The 19,714-nt window shown below is 43.6% G+C and overlaps 2 protein-coding genes across 5 annotated transcripts in view; both read right to left on the reverse strand.

Moving 5' to 3' along the window:
• tle5 (TLE family member 5, transcriptional modulator) overlaps window positions 1-6,409 on the reverse strand; it is a 66,333-nt gene extending 59,924 nt beyond the window's left edge. For all 3 annotated transcript variants that reach the window (XM_083647465.1, XM_083647464.1, XM_083647463.1), the window contains exon 1: window positions 5,528-6,409. In XM_083647465.1, the coding sequence (XP_083503591.1) occupies window positions 5,528-5,554 (27 nt within the window). In that variant the 5' untranslated portion in view covers window positions 5,555-6,409. The remainder of the gene's footprint in view (window positions 1-5,527) is intronic.
• Window positions 6,410-10,349: 3,940 nt separating this feature from the next.
• Window positions 10,350-19,714, reverse strand: part of LOC310785887 (guanine nucleotide-binding protein subunit alpha-11) — a 46,872-nt gene continuing 37,507 nt past the window's right edge. For both annotated transcript variants that reach the window (XM_083647049.1, XM_083647050.1), the window contains exons 5-7: window positions 16,531-16,660; window positions 13,393-13,546; window positions 10,350-12,752 (exon numbers count right to left, since the gene is read on the reverse strand). In XM_083647049.1, coding sequence (XP_083503175.1) covers window positions 12,562-12,752; window positions 13,393-13,546; window positions 16,531-16,660 — 475 coding nt within the window. In that variant the 3' untranslated portion in view covers window positions 10,350-12,561. The remainder of the gene's footprint in view (window positions 12,753-13,392; window positions 13,547-16,530; window positions 16,661-19,714) is intronic.

Raw genomic sequence — 19,714 nt, forward strand, 5'->3', positions numbered from 1 at the left:
ATGGAAATATCAAAAAATGAAAATGTCAAAGAATCTTTTTTTTGCAGGCCACCACACTTATGTATAGTACAATGTGCGGGGTGGTCAGAACTAGGGATGTTCATTTTGAACAATTTCCATAATCGAAATTCGGGAAAATTAACTATCAATTATCGATAGCGTAATAATAATAATATATATATATATATATATATATATTTTACTCTGGTCTGGTAATAACGTTGCACGTTCTCGGCCAGCTATAATGGCGATGCTGCTTTGTAGTAAGAATATCAGACACTAGCGCTGTGGCCAGGTAAACAAACATGTCAGATTACATGATGTACAGTAAGCGTCTTCCAGCTTAGCTGACAGCAGAGTCAAACCCGCGGGAACGTTGACAACCACAGTCCATAGTCACACAGCCTTACACTAGCTAGCTAGGCTACTGTACTCACATTTTGAAAGTAGGACTCAGCTCACCGGGGCCGCGGCTTCCAGGCTTATAAACTTGTGACAAAAACCTCATCTGTCCTGATGGTCGAGTTCCATCCAGCTGCTCTCAGTCCGACGCTTGGATATTATTAGCCACGACTCCCACGAGATGTGTGTGAATTGATTCAGGTGGGCGTTAGCAGCTAAAGGCTAGCTGAGTCCATGCTGACTGCTGCTACTAGGCTACTTCATAGTTCATAACGTTATAAACAAATAAAACAACTTGAATTAACTTAAACACATGTACCGTTACTCACACTTTGTTGAAAATTAGGAGAGAAGTGGACGAAGTGTCATAGTTATAACAGCCTCACTGAGGTCCACAGACCGCTGGGTGCGTTTGTTTGTGTGCCCGGCGCATGCCGGTGTGAATTCCCCATGTTTAAAACAGTTTTGTTGGCACAAAGGCCCCCGCCCAGCGAGAAAACTAGAGACTATATGAAGCTCCACCTCACGTTAGTCGGCTGTGCAATGGAGTGGGGCGAGGAGGAACGAATTCCATCCAAACCTAGTCCACAAAAATAAACAAAAAAAATAAATCGAAAAAAAAATCCACGTGATCGAATTCATTCCTCAACGATCAATTATCGATTATCGATAATTGATGAACATCCCTAGTCAGGACAGGTGTGTGTGTGTGTGTGTGGAGGGGGGGGGGGGGGGGGGGTAGGGGGTAGTAGTAGTACGCAAAGACTGAACCAGCTGACTGCTTAGTGCTTAGGTTTGAAGGGTGAACAAACTGCTGCGGCGCGAACAAAGCACCACGCTAAATCCGTAATCCCCGTTTTTAATCCTGTGTGTTGGGTCTTAATACTCCAATCAAGCAGCATAAGGGCACTCAATTGGATTAGAAAAATAACCTAAGAGACAGGCAGGCAGGCAGGCAGTCAGGCAGGCAGGCAGGCAGGCAGGCAGACAGACAGACAGACAGACAGACAGGCAGGCAGGCAGACAGACAGACAGACAGACAGTGGAGTGGAGTGGCAGGTTCTCTCACCTTGGCAGAGGTGACTGAACATCAGTGAGTTGGACATACAGGCAGGGATCTACAGTGACATCTTTTCCCCATGGAACACATTATGCCCCGAAACCCAGCTCAGGACAGAAACCCAGCTCAGGACAGAAACCCAGCTCAGGACAGAAACCCAGCACAGGACAGAAACCCAGCACAGGACAGAAACCCAGCTCAGGATAGAAACCCAGCACAGGACAGAAACCCAGCTCAGGATAGAAACCCAGCTCAGGATAGAAACCCAGCTCAGGATAGAAACCCAGCTCAGGACAGAAACCCAGCTCAGGATAGAAACCCAGCACAGGACAGAAACCCAGCTCAGGACAGAAACCCAGCTCAGGACAGAAACCCAGCTCAGGACAGAAACCCAGCTCAGGACAGAAACCCAGCTCAGGACAGAAATCCAGCTCAGGACAGAAACCCAGCTCAGGACAGAAACCCAGCTCAGGACAGAAACCCAGCTCAGGACAGAAACCCAGCTCAGGACAGAAACCCAGCTCAGGACAGAAACCCAGCACAGGACAGAAACCCAGCACAGGACAGAAACCCAGCTCAGGACAGAAACCCAGCACAGGACAGAAACCCAGCTCAGGACAGAAACCCAGCACAGGACAGAAACCCAGCTCAGGACAGAAACCCAGCACAGGACAGAAACCCAGCACAGGACAGAAACCCAGCTCAGGACAGAAACCCAGCACAGGACAGAAACCCAGCACAGGACAGAAACCCAGCTCAGGATAGAAACCCAGCACAGGACAGAAACCCAGCTCAGGATAGAAACCCAGCACAGGACAGAAACCCAGCTCAGGATAGAAACCCAGCACAGGACAGAAACCCAGCACAGGACAGAAACCCAGCACAGGATAGAAACCCAGCACAGGACAGAAACCCAGCACAGGATAGAAACCCAGCTCAGGAAAACCCAGCATAGGACAGACATTTAGTAGCATCAGCCGGCGTTAACGGCAAATGAGCATCTGTACCTTACATCTCACACTGAACGAAAGAAGATATCCTAATATCGCAACATTGTGCCATTTATGCTGCTAGCCAATTGTTATTAGAAAAAAAAACAGGATGTAATGGTAAAATGTCACAGTACAGAACGGTATCAACCAAAATACCACGGTATATGGTATTTCATGTTATTAGCGCTTACGGTTCAGAACCGTGGTTGCTTGATCCACGGTATACCTTAAAACGGTAGACTACACTGTTACATCCATACTAGTATGACAAGTTAGGAGCTATTCTATAAAAAGGAACGTAAACGTAGAAGAAATTATCTTTCGCCCAACAAAATCCTGACTCATGACCTGATCCCCCCCATTGTCAAACTACAACTTTGGAAACAGAATTGAACGGGACAGATCAGAACAAACATGACAAGAGCAGAATAGAAAATAAGTATCTTCTAGGGATGCACGATGCATCTGCAATCATATCCGTATCAGCCGATGTTAGTTTTTCAAGATATCATTATGGGTTGAATGAGCAAAATAACAGCAATGTTAATATTGGTTATCAGTATCGGCCAATTTTCACATTGAGAGGAAACAATGTGGTAAATCTATGATTTATGGGCTTTCCCAAAAGTTTTGGAAATAAAGAACATTTCAAATTCAGTGTTTACACATGTTTTTCCACTATGTACAAAATGTGATTATCATAGAAACTTATTTTTATACAGATCATATCGACATCTGTAAATATCAGTTACCAGCCATAACAGTCAGCAATGTTACTTCTTACCTACCTATTAATTAACACTTTATTAATAGAACCTTAATATAAAGCGTTTAGCGTTATCGGTATCGGCCACAATTCCCCCTAGTATCTTCTATACTTTCAAATGCTGTGATCAAATCAAATAAAAGTGCCATGAAAGCAAACCATATACTGTACCACGTGTCTCTCCACAACCGAGTCATCAGGCTCTGTTTTTGCGAAGGGGTTGCGGACAGGTTGGACATTAGATATCTTGGGTTAGAAGGAGGAGGAATGGAAAATAGCAGCTAGCTGGGGGTTATCTAGGGGGTTATCTAGGGCCACAAAGCGGGAAAAAACGGAATCATGGAATTTGGTAATAAAAATGTAATCAACTGTAAAACATGGAATATTGCAGAATTTTCCATCATTTGGCTGAAATTGATAAAAGTAGGCCTAATTATCAAAATAAGAAGTAGATCTAATGAACGTCATAGTAACCTAAATCATAATTGTAAAATACGCCTAGAGAAATGATTCAGTTTTCGATTGGGGTGTTTTGATAGGGGGGTCAGTCTCGTGTGGGACCCTTACTGCACCTCACAACTTAGTTTTTACCTTGAGAAACATGTCGAAGAGGCTGTCTGAGGGCGAATAAGATTTGATTTTCTTTACTGATAAAGATATTTGATCATACAGAAGACAGTGAAAATTTGAATTCGTTTCTCAGTAGCTAGATTTACAGTTGGCATTGCTGTAAAAACCACATCAAATATAATTAATTTAAGTTAAAACCCAGTGGGAGGCATGCTGGCTTCTGCAGGCTTCCACTGGTCTGACAGGACTGGCTGGGACCAGAGGTTCCCATCTCCTCACATCCTGCTCCCTGGTCTGAGTGAGAGGAGTGCACACACTGGCTGGCTCTCAGCAGCTGCAGCAGGCAGCAGCAGCAGCAGCACAGTGTTAGCTCAGTCAGGCTGCTACACCCACTGACTGCTAAAGGGCAAACCATTCATGTCACCCCAGACATTCGGCTTCTAGCCTCAGCAAACTATTCCCCTTCCAGCGGTAAAGGAACCAGCGGTGGCGACAAGACGTTGCCAGAGAGAAATAAGAGGACACAGTCCCTGGCAACGTAATGGTCTTCTTGCTATTGCGTTGACCTGCCTTGCACTTCCCCACTACCTTACACTTTTTGTTATGTTTGGCCTTGCAACGGCACGGTTTATGATGGCAACCCCTTCGCTGTCTGTCAACTGCTCAGGTTAGAGGTTAAAGCAGAATTTCTTAGAAGTACGGGTTGGAATCCAAATGTGGGTTGCAGCCAGACCCTGTTTCTTTTGGGTCCATCCATGCAATCCCAAAATTGGCGTGTATGGTTTATTTGAGTCATGGGCTGAAAGAACCGCTGGTCCAAAGCAATATAGAGCCAATTCAATGTTTCTACAAAGGCTTGTTTTAACCAACTCTGACAAGTAACAATTCTGTCAGTCAGTAGACGTAAATGTTTGACCAATGGGCCGAGAGTCCTCTTCCTGATGAATGCATGCACTGGACTGCGTTTCTGTTACCATGGAAACTTGAGATTTAGGGGGAATAAAGGATATAGCTAGGGTTTTTCCAGTCATTAAAACCCCCACCGACACATAATGATGTAGGGTGCGTTTTGAGCGTTTCATTATACATACACAGTATATGACTACATTCTTGCTAAAAGACTTGAGGCAGCAACAGCACCTGCCCAGGTCTGCTTTTCTCTGATTGCTTTATGAGTAACTGGAGCTAGACTATGGCTAATAACAGTTTGGATTTGGGATCTTAAAAGAGCGCGTGCAAATTAAACTAAACTGGCACAGGGCTACAAAAGTCTGGAGGTTGTGAAACGTAATGATTTTATTCATTATAGCGATTTGATTTGATGGGTGACCTCAACATCGTCATCTGGAAAAGTTGAACAGATCCAAGTCCAAAATCGAAAATAGCTAGCTCTCATTTTGTGCCAACATGTCTCATCAGGCCATGTCTCTGTAATGTCCAGCTATCACATAACGTCACCTTCTGCACAACTTACCACAACTAACGTTAAACACTGACTCCACAGTCGTGAGTGTTCAGTTCTAAACCAACATTATGAAGTGCACATCATTTCTCGATGCCACTAACGTTATTTGTATTCTAACCAATAACTTAGCTACTGCACTGCCACAAAAACAAGTTGCACACACACACACAAGTAGCCTACGTTACCTAACCTGCCTGGACAAATCAGTTTGTGCTTTACAGTCAGCAAGTGCCTGATTTCTTAACAAAAATATCAAAATAAAATCCACTTACTGAGTGTCTGGATTGTGGAAACATCATGTCAGTTCCTTCGTTGTTGTTTTCCTTCCCAAATACGATGAATGGTGAGCCCCTAGATATTCTTTTTTGCGTTGCGTTGGTCCTTTGTCCAAAGCTAGCTGATGCAAGCTAGCCCTGCCAGACACACAGGAGCTGACCAGCGATAGCAGGGAAGCTAGTAGCTAACGGCAGCTAGCGAGCAGAACAAATCAACTGAATAGGTGATACACTTTGCAGTCGTTAGCAAGGCAACGTTAGCCTTAATCAAGTCGGGTCTCTCGTCTGGTTTTATGCAAGAGCGTTCTGTTGTAACGTTACCTGTCCCCCCGACCCCGTATTTACTGTGTCAGTGAACAGGAAACCAGCATCAGTGTTGTTCCTCGCTGGCTAAGCTAATTCTTCAAAAGCTGTCAGTCAAAATGATTCATCGCTGTTGCAGCGAGCTTTCCGTCTGTGTGTAACGTTAACGTAACGCACTGCCAGCAAGTCAACGGTTTGCCAGCTCAACGCATGCAAATGAATAACGTTATGCACACACAGTCAGTGGTGGTAACGTCGTTGTTATACTGGACGCGTGCTTATTCTTCGCCTGGTGGTAACGTTACTTTGACAGCTCGCTTTCTTCAGCCAGCAGCAGCAACTAACGACATTTAGTTAGCGTGATCAAAAACACACGCAAAGCTTCAGATGAACAAGCAAAAAAAACAGCCTGATTCTCAAAAATAACAAAATGTCTCCGGATTCGTTTAACGAATCCCGTTTCTTCAAACAACAAAACGACTCGCGCGAGTAAAATAATAAAAAAGTGCCTATACGCACCAATTCAGTGTTATAAAATGGACTATTAACGTGGACCTGCAAATCATCCCAGCATTGACTCAGATTGGACAGCTATGCCTTTATCTAAACAGTGTGGATTTGTCAGTGGTGGGAAATCATTCCATTCCTGGAGCCAGGCGCGACGCTGCTAAACGCCCCACATAGAACACACCACACAGATGTGCGAGCATGCGAGGTGCTGGACAGATCTACACACTGTAATTCTATCTCAGTGTCAGGCTGATGTCTGAGCATCTAGCGCCTCCTGTGGAGAGGTTGGCTCATTGGAAATGTAATCTATTGCTGCCAGTGGTTCACTGTCTGTTCATAACCCCAACCCACATGCGAAGCCGGGCCCAGGCTTTTGGTGTTTGTGGCCCCAAACCTCTCCAACTTTAACCACTAGACTACTCCCACCACATGGTAATAATTGCATCATGTGGCTCCTCTAAGCGGTAAACAACAGCATACAATGTTTATGCCATGGGCCAGCGTTGTCAACATGATTTGCAAGACGTGTGTCACAGGGTTGAATTAACTCATCAGTTCCAATAACTCATTCAACTAAGGTATTGGAAAGCAAAACAAAACTACAGGAACCTTAATTATATTTGGAGGTGACATTTGATAAATAACATTGATCTATTTGATTTAAGTCTTTTATTTGATTCATGTTTTATTTAGAATGTTTAGTAAGTCAAGACAAACTCTTTTAGAAGTGGAATTTAATGGATTTCAATCAATTATTTTCCTGTCATTCCAATTCAAACTCCAGAAATTGAAATGGAATTCACTATGCATTCTCAATTCAATTCATGAATGGGCCCAACCGTGCGGTGACGTGTGGCTTGACACCTGTCATTACAATTACATTTCGCTGTGCTGCATGAAGCTACATTTTTCCAGTGGAGAGGAAATAGGCCTATGCAATGATGCAATAAGACAGTGTTATAGGAACAGATTTTATTCCAATTTAAAACAGATAATTATTTAAAGGAGAAGGCTATGAAAATCATTTTCATGTTCGAATGAGGTTCAGGCAACAGTGGTTGAAATGAAACATACAAAAGAGAAATATGGCTAAAATACTGTAAATCAATAACCATTAGGACCCTTTTCAGGGTGTTTCATGAATTCAGCATCTCACCCACCCACTCCCTCCCCACCCTGACAAACACATGCAATTAAAATGACATTTCTTTTAAAAACAGCAGTTCATCATTAATTCTTTAATCTTAAATATAGAATAAAATTGTCCTTTTTCATTATTTAATCACATACTTAGTGTTTGTTTTAAAAACTGGACCATGAAATTCATAGGCCCTCCTTATGATTTTTCACAACATTGGCACTTGTTAAGAGTCTGGCTCTACAAAGAAAGGGGATTGGCACACTCATTGTACATAATTTACATTTGGTATACTTTAAAAAAAAATGAAGAAAAAAAATCAAACAAAAATACATTACTTTCAATTTATACATCACTACACAAAGTTCATTTACCTCTTATCTTTATTAAAAAAAAAAAAAAAAGTATATTAAGTGGTCCTAAATACAGGTGTTTAGGTATGTGTCAACCTTACAAAAGAAACAAAACAAAAATATGCAAAGATAGCTTTTAATATCACTATGTGTCCATCCCTCTCATCAGAATGGATCTCAAGCATAAGCATTAACCATCAAAAGTGTACGCGCGCACACACCTCAGAGTACCAACGAGCGTGCTTGAATGAACATTGAAGTTGCATGAATGCAGGCAGGCCCCAGCGGTGCGCTTTCAGTGCATCGACCCAGGGAAAGGAGAAGCTTACACAGTCCAATCAAGTAAGGGGGGGGGGGGGGGACAGCTGACGTGAATACATACTATACATACCATATTCACTCGGTCTCTATTATACCCATCCAAATAAAACGTCCGTTTCAGTACCTTCACTTGGCAAGTGTTTCAATAAATACAGTAAAACTGAAGCTTTACGAACAAGCTTTGTTTGGAAAAAGGAACCACAATGCAAAAGTGGATTAATGCAATTTGCAAAATAAGATGCATCTCAGAGACCTGGGTCGAGTATATAACAATTGATTTCTTGATATAATTTCTGTTGATTTTTGCATGGCACACTGGAATGAATTGGATTGTCCTATAAGTACAATCATCCAAATTGCTTTCCATGCAGACTAAAGCTAACACAAATTAATTGAAAGGATTCCAAATAACTGACCCAGGGTCTGCTGTTGGCTCTGATCACTGGTAGTGTATCCATCTGGCAAGTTCTGTTGTGCTGGTTCCCGGTGGCGACAGCGCTTCTCCTCTGAAGCTCAGTTAGCGTGCTAACCAGACAAGGCATGAAACCCATGTATTGTCAACAGGTCATAGTGTGGTGAAAAGTGATCCAACAGGATTGTATGCAAACACTGGATCCAATGAAAACTATGGCGGCGTCATGTTCATGTCATGTCATACCACCAACATGCCCCCTGGAACGGGCAACTTCAATCTGGTTGCCATCCTCATAGCAGCCTTTTCAACTCCATTCACTGGACTAGGTCATCTACACCAGAATGAGATGATGTGTGACCTTAAGGAGGCAAAGATAAGGGGAGTCACTTGCTGAGGATCAGGAGTTTGAGTGTCAAATCTGTAGAGCTGAAACCCTTCTGAAGATTGTTACTGGAGTGTGCTTCTTGATAGTCAAGCTGCATCAAAATATAGCTGCTGAGACCATTACAAAAACAAGCTGCCAAGTTGGTTGAGAATTATAATAGCGCAACAGACTGCCTTGAGGCAGAACGCTGTACTCCTGACGACAACTTGCCAAATTCAGCTACAGGCTGTCAAACTGGATCGCTCATACACGCACCACTACAGCACATTTAATCAGGATTTTAAACGGGATAGTCAGTTGACTTGTGGTGTCTGGAGAATAGTTGGCGTTCGTTTCGTTCTATGGGGGGTGTGTGATGACCCGAGAAAAAGCTTTTCATTGTTGGGTGAAGCACCAGAGATGAACCCTTCACCAATACAAGCTGCCGACCCAACAACATGGCAGCCAATGTAAACTTAGATGGACAAAGACCAGCCTTTACGACACCTCCAAAAGTTGCTTCAGCTCTCGACAACGTGGCACTTTATTAACAGAAACATGCAACATGGCCCTCCTTCATGAAGCGGTTCAGAATGCACAAAGAAACACGTACAATGGCGCATGTGTTGACTTTGTAGCGGAGGGAGATGGATCTTTCATCAAAAGATAACCACACAAAGTACACATCCGCCCAAAAAGGTGCTAAGAAGAATAGTTTGACTGGGTGACTCAAGTCATGGGTAAATAATCCTTTGTCTGCTGACTCAATTATACATTTGTAAACGCACATTCCTCCAACACTGAGCAGATCACACTGCCTTCCTGTAGAAAAAAATCACAAGCAAACCTGCCGTCATACCTTTTGACACCCAGATCAAATATGCACAATAGGTTTCGAAGGACGTTTAAGAATTCCTTTGATGTTTAATCTGACCCTGCCAGCTCTTTCAATGTGCTCCAGACCAGGACCAAATATACTGTATGTTATCTGACCCCCCCCCCCCCCCCCCCCCTCCTCCAACACTGGCAATGCCAAAGTCAAACGTGGAAACACTACCAACAAGAATCAAACCGAAGCAGACACACATAGTGGACAATATAATCAAACCCAGATGGGCACGTCATTCATGACAGGAGCAAAAGGACAGCTAAAGTGGTGGCAGCAAGTGAGGCCGAAGACTTGTAGCCTCTGACTTGTAGCCACTCTCCTCCTCGAAAAGGCAAACTGATAGGTCAGAGTGAACTAACAGGACAAACAGCCACTTGAATTCCCCCAGGAATGTCGCATGCATCTGTGGACTGCTGCACACCTCCCTCACTGAAACTGCAGCCATCACCCTCAACGGGACGGCAACTCACTCCCACCCGCCTCCTTTCCCTGATCCCTGCCCACCCTCCGTCATGAATTGCACCTTTTGCTCTATGCCATCCATAGTGTCCTTTCATTCTGTCAACATTGCTAGTAGTAGCCCTTGTGATGAAACAGTTATGAAAACTTACCTGAATTACATTGTGAAGACAAAAATAGCCATCTATCAACATAGCTGTCAGCTTTATGGAATATTTTGAGTACTATCAGGCAAGAGACAATATATGGGATTGGAACCAATAGCCAACAGATATCCTTACAAATTACAAAAATGCAAGCGTCCTCGAACGGTAAATATTCAACCACTTTTTTTTTTTCCTTTTTCCTATTTGCATAAAGCGCAAACCTGAAATGGAAAAAGAGTTTCCCATTGTCAAGCATTTCAGAACAGAATTGCAACAACTAAATATATGAAGTATCATTATAAAGATAGAACACTTGTCCATAAAATAGTTTTGATATTTTACAGCAGTATAAAATCTCTTCCCATCTCCCAGTTGGAAACACTTCTAGCTGAAACCAGGGAGAAAGAGAGTCTCTCACGTTATCAACAATATGTAGATCTGGTCCATAAATTAGACATACAAAAAAGAATTATTTACTCTCTTGCCATCTATTACAGCGATTATTATTATTGGCCAAATAATATGGAAAAATAAAGTTGATTACAGAGAGAAGCCATTTGGACGATGACCAACTTGTGACTTAATTAGTTAATTGGCAGCACGAAAGCTTTATTTCAATGACAACTAACTATTTCTCTGTACTATTCTGCTTTTGTCATCCACACATTGTGCACGGGAAGATTTTTCTCACCATCAAAACAAAAAAAAGGAGGCGGGATCACAGTACTAAAACATTTGTGATTCCAACAACTGTCCAGAAAAATAAAAAAAAGAATGGCACACAAACTGAGTTGTTATGCTGCAATTAATAAAGCAACATCTTCAAAGCATCTGAGAAAACTCACATTTAAATTATTTTGGCCATTAGGTGATCACCCTACTCCCAAATTGGTTTTGTTCATATCTGAACCATTTAAGGGATGAGCTGGATACTGGCAACTTATTTATATTTACAGGAAGAAAAAAAAATACTTGTTTAGATTTGGCAAAGTGACGCAGAATTACAAGGACAACAAATATCAAAAAGATGTTTGCAAATACTGCTGCCTCTCATTCATTCTTTTGTTTCAATGTTTATACTGTATTAACATTTGGAGATGAGGGGCAGTGGATAAGGAACATAGTGTAAATACCTTAGTGGTTCTGAAAGGTTCCACCCCTCTTGAGAGAAACTTTCGTCGCTAAACCTTCAGAGCGCGCGGTAGCAGTAAGAATATTAATAACTAGACATCGGTGAAATGATTCTTTTGTTAAGTCTACACAGAGTACATGAAGTCATCTCTTTCATAGCCCTCACTCTGTGTGAGCAGCACGCAAACTTTCTTTACATTCAACAGAGCGTGTGGAGTCCTGATTTGGGGCAGATGTGTGCGAGAGGGAAAGAAAACAAACAAACAAACTCACACACACACACACACCTCAAGACCCAGCAAAATCAAGTACCTCACTGCGCCTCTGCACCACCTGATTATATATTCTTATCATCATAATAGTTACCCATGGCCCATTGCAGATGGGCAGAGTCCAAGGTCTGGAACCCAGCCTAAAGCCCCGGTGCTGTAGTGTGTAGAGCATCTACAGTACCTCTACCCTAGCCTAGGTAAACCCAGCCACCACGTGACCTGCTCTCTCAGTTCCCAGTCACTATAGTGACTGAGAACAGGTCTGAGAGCAGGTCACGTGGGGGATGGGTTTACCCAGGCTACCTCTACCCACCTCCGATGTAGTGTAGGGAAAGCTAAGGTCTGAGCCGTGCGGAGGGCCGGATGAGGGGCGAGAGGAGCTCTGGGGCAGATAACGAGCCAACAGGGAGGGCAGGAGGGACGGGAAGAGTGCAAGTGTGCGTGCAAGACGAGGAATGATTATATCTGTAAAAACACGAAACCTTTCCTAAAAAGAAAAGGGCAAAAACCACCAAGCAAGCAGCTAGGTGGGAAAACAGGGCTAGAACACGGATAAGTCTGGCGTAGTATCAAGCGATGCTCATCAGTTTGAGCGGTTATGTGTTCGATGCGGTTGTGTAGTGAGTGTGTTTGTTTATGCGATTGGACTCTGCACTGTACGTGGGGGCCGCAGGTCTCTCTCTCTCTCTCTCTCTCTCTTCCTCCATTTCTCCATCACTGCGTTCCACGTTCACACCAGGTTGTATTCTTTGAGGTTGAGCTGCAGGATGGTGTCTTTGACGGCGGCGAAGACGAAGCGGATGTTCTCCGTGTCGGTGGCGCAGGTGAAGTGGGAGTAGATGATCTTGTCGCTGTCTGGGTTCAAGTCCACAAACATCTTCAAGATGAACTCCCGGCCCGCCTGGGCATCCCGCTGGGGACCTGTGGGAGAAAGACCAGGACCAGGATGTCTGAGGTTTAAATATTATCGGCACATTGAAGCACTTTGCATTCAACCGTGAGTTTGTATTGTGTTGTAGTTCAGTATTTTTACCATAAGGTGTCACTCTACAACCACAAATACAACAGTGTATATAGCAAGGTATCTCAATGAAGTTGAAATAGTAGGTAAAAAAGAAAAGAAAAGAAAATCCCTACTTGTGTGCAGAGCAGGACACTAACATTTGTCCATTAGCTACAGTGGCTGCCAGTTTATAAAATTCAGCCACTTTCACTGGTATGAATGTATATAATAAATAATATTTCATTTGATTTTTGGAATGATAAAGGACCTTGATAAAGTGTCTGACTTTACAGACTATACAAGCTTACCAGCCACTGCCTACATTTTCCATTTGGCTGATGTTAATTTACCACCTCCATGCGTTTGAGATTGTTTTTGTTAATGTTCTAATGTTCTAATCTACATTCAAGGATTTACTCGTTTGCATCCAGTTCAGTGCTAATCCTCGGCAGACAGCATGGTCTTAGGCTGCACATCCGTTTAGAGAGAGGTGGCCTACATGAAATATTTAAAGCTGCCAGGATATTGAATAAAAGAAGCAAGCAATACATAAATCACCATCAAACTCGGGGAAGTAGTCGACCAGGTGAGAGTACTGGATCTTCTCCTCCAGCAGGTCCTTCTTGTTGAGGAACAGGATGACAGAGGAGTTTTGGAACCAGGGATATGTAATGATGGTCCTGAACAGAGCTTTACTCTCCTCCATACGGTTCTACCACAGAGAGAGAGAGAGAGAGGAGATAGGGAAAAGAAAATAGGATAAATCTTGGCGGTCAAGGGTGGATCAGACTAAACGACTGGTCTTGAGTAAATGCGTGCTGTGCCGTCGGGAAGCTGTGCAAACAGTTGGGGGGGGGGGGAAATGGCGCGTCACACAAATGAAGACGAGGGATCACACGCAACCGGATTTCTTTATTCTCAAACATTTCCTCATTTGTCCAGGGGCATTGGGGAGAGTATTCATGAGTGAGACCAGATTAATCCTCACACCATTCAGACCAGAGGGGAAGAGCACCTCCTAACTAGACAGCGTTGGCCCGGAAGCACCCGCAACTGCAATGGCGGCGAATGTTGCCGTTACTTCCACATTACTTGTGGTACTTGTGGTACAGAGGATGCGGTTGTCACGCTGGCACATGCCATCACTAAACACTTAGATAAATCCAACAATAATTATGCAAGAACACTTTTCTTGGATTACTTATCAGCTTTCAATACAATACAGCCAGACATTTTGATATCAAAGATGGTACAGCTGGAACTGAATCCATACTTAATCCACTGGTATGCCTCCTTTCTTACCACCAGGACACAAATGGTGAAAGTGAACCGAACCCTCTCATCAGCAATAACTACTAATGTTGGTGCTCCCCAGGGCAGCGTAAACTCAGCTTTTCTTTTCACTTTGTACACCGACGACTGTCGCACTGTGGAATGTTTATCTGAGTGTCGTACCAACTCACCAGATCAATATATTCTAAAATACTCTGATGATACAGATTTGATCTCTCTGCTTGATAGCGCTAGCGACCCTGGACTGCACCAACATAGAGTAAATAAGGTGGTGGAGTGGAGCGACAACAACGCTCTCTTAATCAATGCAAAAAAGACAGCAGAGATTGTTTTGGGGTCTCCACCTGACACACACCGCACCCCTGTTACTATCCATAACGAACAGATCAAACAGGTATGCTCCTTCACATACCTAGGAGTAACAATAGACCACCTGCTGTCATGGAAAGACCACGTAGACTCTCTGTGTAAGAAAACGAAGCAAAGACTATACTTTCTTCGCCGATTAAGATCTTTTAGTGCTAGTAAACAGATTCTTCTATTATTTTTTACCTCAGTGATTATGAGTGTTTTACAGTACTGCAGTACCACCTGGTATGGATGCCTGTCTGTTACCTTAAAATCACAACTACTTAGATGAATATTTGTTCAAAAATTGTAGGTAAACCACTGCATAGTCTATATGAGTCTACATATGTCAACAGTGTATTGAGGTTAGCTAGAAATATTGCCTCAAACACTAATCATGTGTTACATGAAGAATATGAACTCCTGCCCTCTGGCAGGAGATACCTAATTCCAACTTTCAAGAAGGTCAGACTAAGAAAGTCCTTTATACATCAGTCGATCCTGAGGCTTAATCAAGAACATGGCCGAGGGTCAGTGGAGCAGTGACCAGTGCTCTCTGTGTGCTGTATGTGTGTATGTATCTTTGTATTTTTGGTTTTGTTCTCTTTGTCATGTGTTTGTGCGTGGGACTGCCGCTGTCTTGCAAGACAAATTTCAGTGTGAACTGACAATAAAGTATATCGTATATCGTATCGTATTCCGCTCTGGACCATACAACGAGTACAACAAAGAGGGAACACACAAACAGAGAACAGCGCTGTTGTCTATGCGCTGCCTCCTGCAGGCGCGGCGGCGCAGCTGCCGAGCTGCGTATGACAACAGACGGCACAAATGAGCGAGGAGGAGGAAGAGGAGGGGAAGGAGGAAGACGACGACGACGCACGGTAGGCTGCTCAATTTCTAGTCAATATAATTACATTGTGTGTGTAGGCTACTGTCTGTAGGTTGCTGTCTGTAGCCCATGTGACCCGCAATGTTGTGACAGTCCCATTACATACATTATCCATTTGTGTTGTTGCTTCCGTCTGTATCAGGCAAAATAGTGCAGTAAAAAAAATTACCGGTACATTGAAAATAGTTTTTGCTTAAGAATGGCGAGAGCGCATCGTGATCTCAATTCTAAGCAAGAAAAATCAAGATTCTCATTTGATCCAGAATCGTGCACCCCTACGGGCCAGAATCATTAATCAGAGTTGTGCGCGTTCAATCATACCCCTTCCTGCCGTACGCTCATTATGTTACCGTGCCAGAGTAGGCCCAGTACAGATACAGCACACAGTATGTGCAGTTAATCTGAACTGATGTACAGCAGATAGGACTGCTCTCCGCGAAGCTGAACTGATGTACAGCAGATAGGACTGCTCTCCGCGAAGCTGAACTGATGTACAGCAGATATTGGGATCGGAGCTGGCAGCTGGGCCTAGTTTATGAAAGGTTGGCATCATATGACTAAGTCAGAGAGAGGGTTTGTTGTTGGGAGAGGAGCGGGGGGGTGGGGCATGCGGGGGGGGGGGGGGGGGGGGGGCATGCAGGGGCTGATCACATTAGCTATAATTCTATCTGTACAGTCAAGCGGGGACTGGGCCAACGCAATGGACAAACAAAACATCTGTGGGGTAAACAGATAGAGGCCCTTACACTAAAAGTATGCTGCGAGGAGGATATCAATATCATTAGTGTGTGTGTGTGTGTGTGTGTGTGTGTGGTGTGTGTGACCCCACATAATGTCTGTTACCCACCCCTCGAACCTGGGCACATTTTTGATGTAGACATGATAGTAGACAGACAGTAGTTCAATAGCACAAGGGATAGTTACTGTACATTAGATTATGTGAATTACAAAATGTTAAGTCTCATTTTTACTGTTCAGTCATACAGCAGTTGAGTCACTTATTAACAAACCGAAAAATACAGGATTGAGTAGATAGATGTCAGCAAAAGATGCTGGGGGATGCGCATATATATCTGTATCGGCAATTGGCCAAATGAGTTGGAAAATATTGGCACATCGGATATCGCATAGCGTGCGTGCGTGTGTCTGGGCCTCTGTCTCACCTCGTTGTCTGACTCCACCAGGACTTGGTCGTACTCGCTGAGCGCCACCAGGAACATGATGGAGGTGACGTTCTCAAAGCAGTGGATCCACTTCCTCCTCTCTGACCTCTGGCCCCCCACATCCACCATCCTGATTGGACCAAGATGTGATGGAGGGAAGAACACTGTTTCGTTAATTTAATGGAGGATATGCATACATTTGGATTATTATTTTTAAAAATTACCTCCCGACCATCATTGAGGGTGAGTCAAATCAAACCATTCACAATACAGTAGGGATGCACCGATATGAAAATTTGGGCCGATACCACTAACCGATATTAACATTGCAACATCGGACCGATGCCGACATGTTCATGAATGACTAACATGAGCCGATACCGATATGATTGCAGATATATCGTGCATCCCTACAATACAGTGGTTCCAAATCAACGAAGGACTGAATCTTATTATGACTGAATCATCAGAGAAGAGTCCCTCATGTGACTGCGGAAGGACAAGCCGCTCTGCGTCACATCGGGACAGGGATCAAATGTGAGAATTCATCAGCGGAATAAGATTTATGTCCTTCTGATTTCAAGTGGAACAACTGTCAGTGCAAAGAGGCGTTCACCTTGCAAAAAACAGCCAAATAGCTCTTTTTCAACGATACTAAGCTTCGTCTCCAGAAGCAGCAGCCATTATCACAATATATTGTAATGTATATTACAAGTCCAGTGTGGTCTGCTTCAGGTACAAGAGCACACATTTAGATGTTAGCTAACTAACAGAGTCGAGTGTAGTTCAAGTCAAACGCCCCTTATGCACCAACCAGAGAAACATATGAGCGCAGACTGCTGCTTGAATGAGAGAGAGGACAGAGCAAAGCTTTCCTATCCAAGCTGAACCAAACACAATGAAGAAATATCAAGAATAAGGAAGTACATGTGTGCAAAGAGTGCCATCCTTCTCTCCATCTTCATCTAGGTGGATGCAGGTGTGCAATGTATCGCCCTGCTCAGAAGCACCTATATACTGTATAGTACCGACTGAGGAACACGAGGAGCAGCAGGCAGAGGCAAGGAGAGGACAAGGGCAATGGATGGAGGAGAATAAAGAAGGGAATGGCAGAAGGAGAAAAGGAATACAAATATAAGCAGGGGGGGGGGAGAAGTTCAGGAGTGTGGGGAAGAGAAATGGGAAAGGAGGACTTATCCACAGGCATGGTACCGGTATGTGGGTTCTGATTCTAGGATAGGACAGGAAGCAGTATTGACTCTTAAATGGACCATTTTTCTGTTTACTCTATTTGCTTGTCTGATCGGTTAAAATGTCCAACCTTTTTGTTTGGATGTTAGGGCTGAACAAAGAAATATCAAAATCGCAATAATGGCCTCCTGCGATTTTCAATGGCAATCGCAGTAGGCCAATATTTGTTAAAGGCGATTTTATATTAAATGTTGTCATGCTGCAGAGAATCACATGATAATGATTGAAAAAAAAAAAAAAAAAATTGAGAATAATGATGTAAAAATGATCATTCCCTCGAATATCGCAAATCACATCTGCAATTGTAATATCAGTATAAAAAATAATCGCAATTCGATATTTCTTCAAAATCGCTCTCAGTTCTATTGGATGTTATTTTTCTTTTAATTAAAAAAAATAGAAATGCGAGGAAAAATGAAGAGAAGAGTAGAGGAATGAAGAGATTGAGAAAGCTAAGTTGGAGGTGAATGAGTGTAGGAGGGTAGCAGAGAGGGTCAAGGTTTTGGATCCATCCATTTCGCCTGCCATGATTCTACCTCATAGATCAGGCAACTCCACAGCCACGGTGAAGACCACCTATTCACAGGAGGAATGAGAGGCAGTCTGTAACCGACACCGACTGCACTAATCGGTTAGATCACTTCGTTATTAGATTTCCCTCAACGCCCAATATCGTGCGACTGTCTGACTGCTACACAGTGAAACTGGGATGGCTCATCATAATGCTGAACTGAGCCAGTGAGTCTGCCAGGAGGGAGGGAGGGCGTTGATAAATGGGGTACTCCAGGAGAGCCTGCCGAAAATAAAACTCGTTCAAAATCAGACGACCTCCTTTCTTCCCTCTAGCAAGGATGAGTGACCTACTTAGCACGATAAGCTCTCCTATGCTGGAGGAGCCCGGTGAAATGACATTTTCTATGACTTCGAAAACCAATTAAAAGAGAAGGAAGCAAGCCTAATTGAGAGGTTTGTCTATGAAAGGACACCTTGTAGGCTGTAGCAGAAGCGGCACTGTACAGTACACACCCACATGCGCCTGTTAGTATACGTTACTAGTTGGGGGCTGGGAAACTTCTCAACCTGCATAAAGTCTCCTCCAATTCTCACTACAGCCTATTTTGCATATTAATTCACACTGTCCGAAGAAGATCACAAGTTCTCTAAATCAGTGGTTCTCAAAGTGGGGTCCGGGGACCCCCACGAGTCCTTGAGGGGGTTCCAGTGGGTTTCTAGCAAAAAGGCAGCTAATACACTTTCACTATAATTCCATCCAAGTAAAAGAATCATGACAGAATGTATGATTTTTTTTTTATTTCTTCTCCCTGGGCTGAGTTCAAACGTTGGCCGTCACCATCTTGATTTTTCGTCAGCAGAGTGGGAGTCCTTCCGCACCTCACGTGAGATGGGAGTTTCCCAGAGCCGCAGCTCCGCCTGCTATTCGTCCATGATCAGCAAGCTGCACTATCACTGGACAGGCGGTCTGTCAATCACCCCCTTTTCTATCATCTATTATACTCCAAACGGGCGAGTTATATAAACCCCTCCCCCCGCCTACAGTTGTTATGAAAAGGTGAAATTAGCTACAGACCAAAACCGCGTTTCGGTCCAGGCTGTAAAGAGGTTTAATTACTGTTACAAAGTGGGGCATTTGAACAGGAACGACGGGACTTCTGAGTCCTGCCTCAAGTGGCCTTTCGAGGAATTACAGCTTAAACAAAGACTTCCGCATCTTCAGGGGAAAGGGGGTGGGCCTGCCCACTGAATAAAATGTCTAAAAGCAAAACATCTTATGAGGTGGGGCAGCCTGCGGCAAAAACTTATCAAATGGGGGTCCACCACTGCTCTACATCACAAGCTAGAGATGAAACTGAAAACTTCATATCACGATTATAGTGACCAAAATGATCACGGTTATCAGTATTATCATGACATG

The sequence above is a fragment of the Poromitra crassiceps genome (assembly GCF_964638095.1).
Source record: "Poromitra crassiceps genome assembly, chromosome: 12".
Lineage (NCBI taxonomy): Eukaryota > Metazoa > Chordata > Actinopteri > Beryciformes > Melamphaidae > Poromitra > Poromitra crassiceps.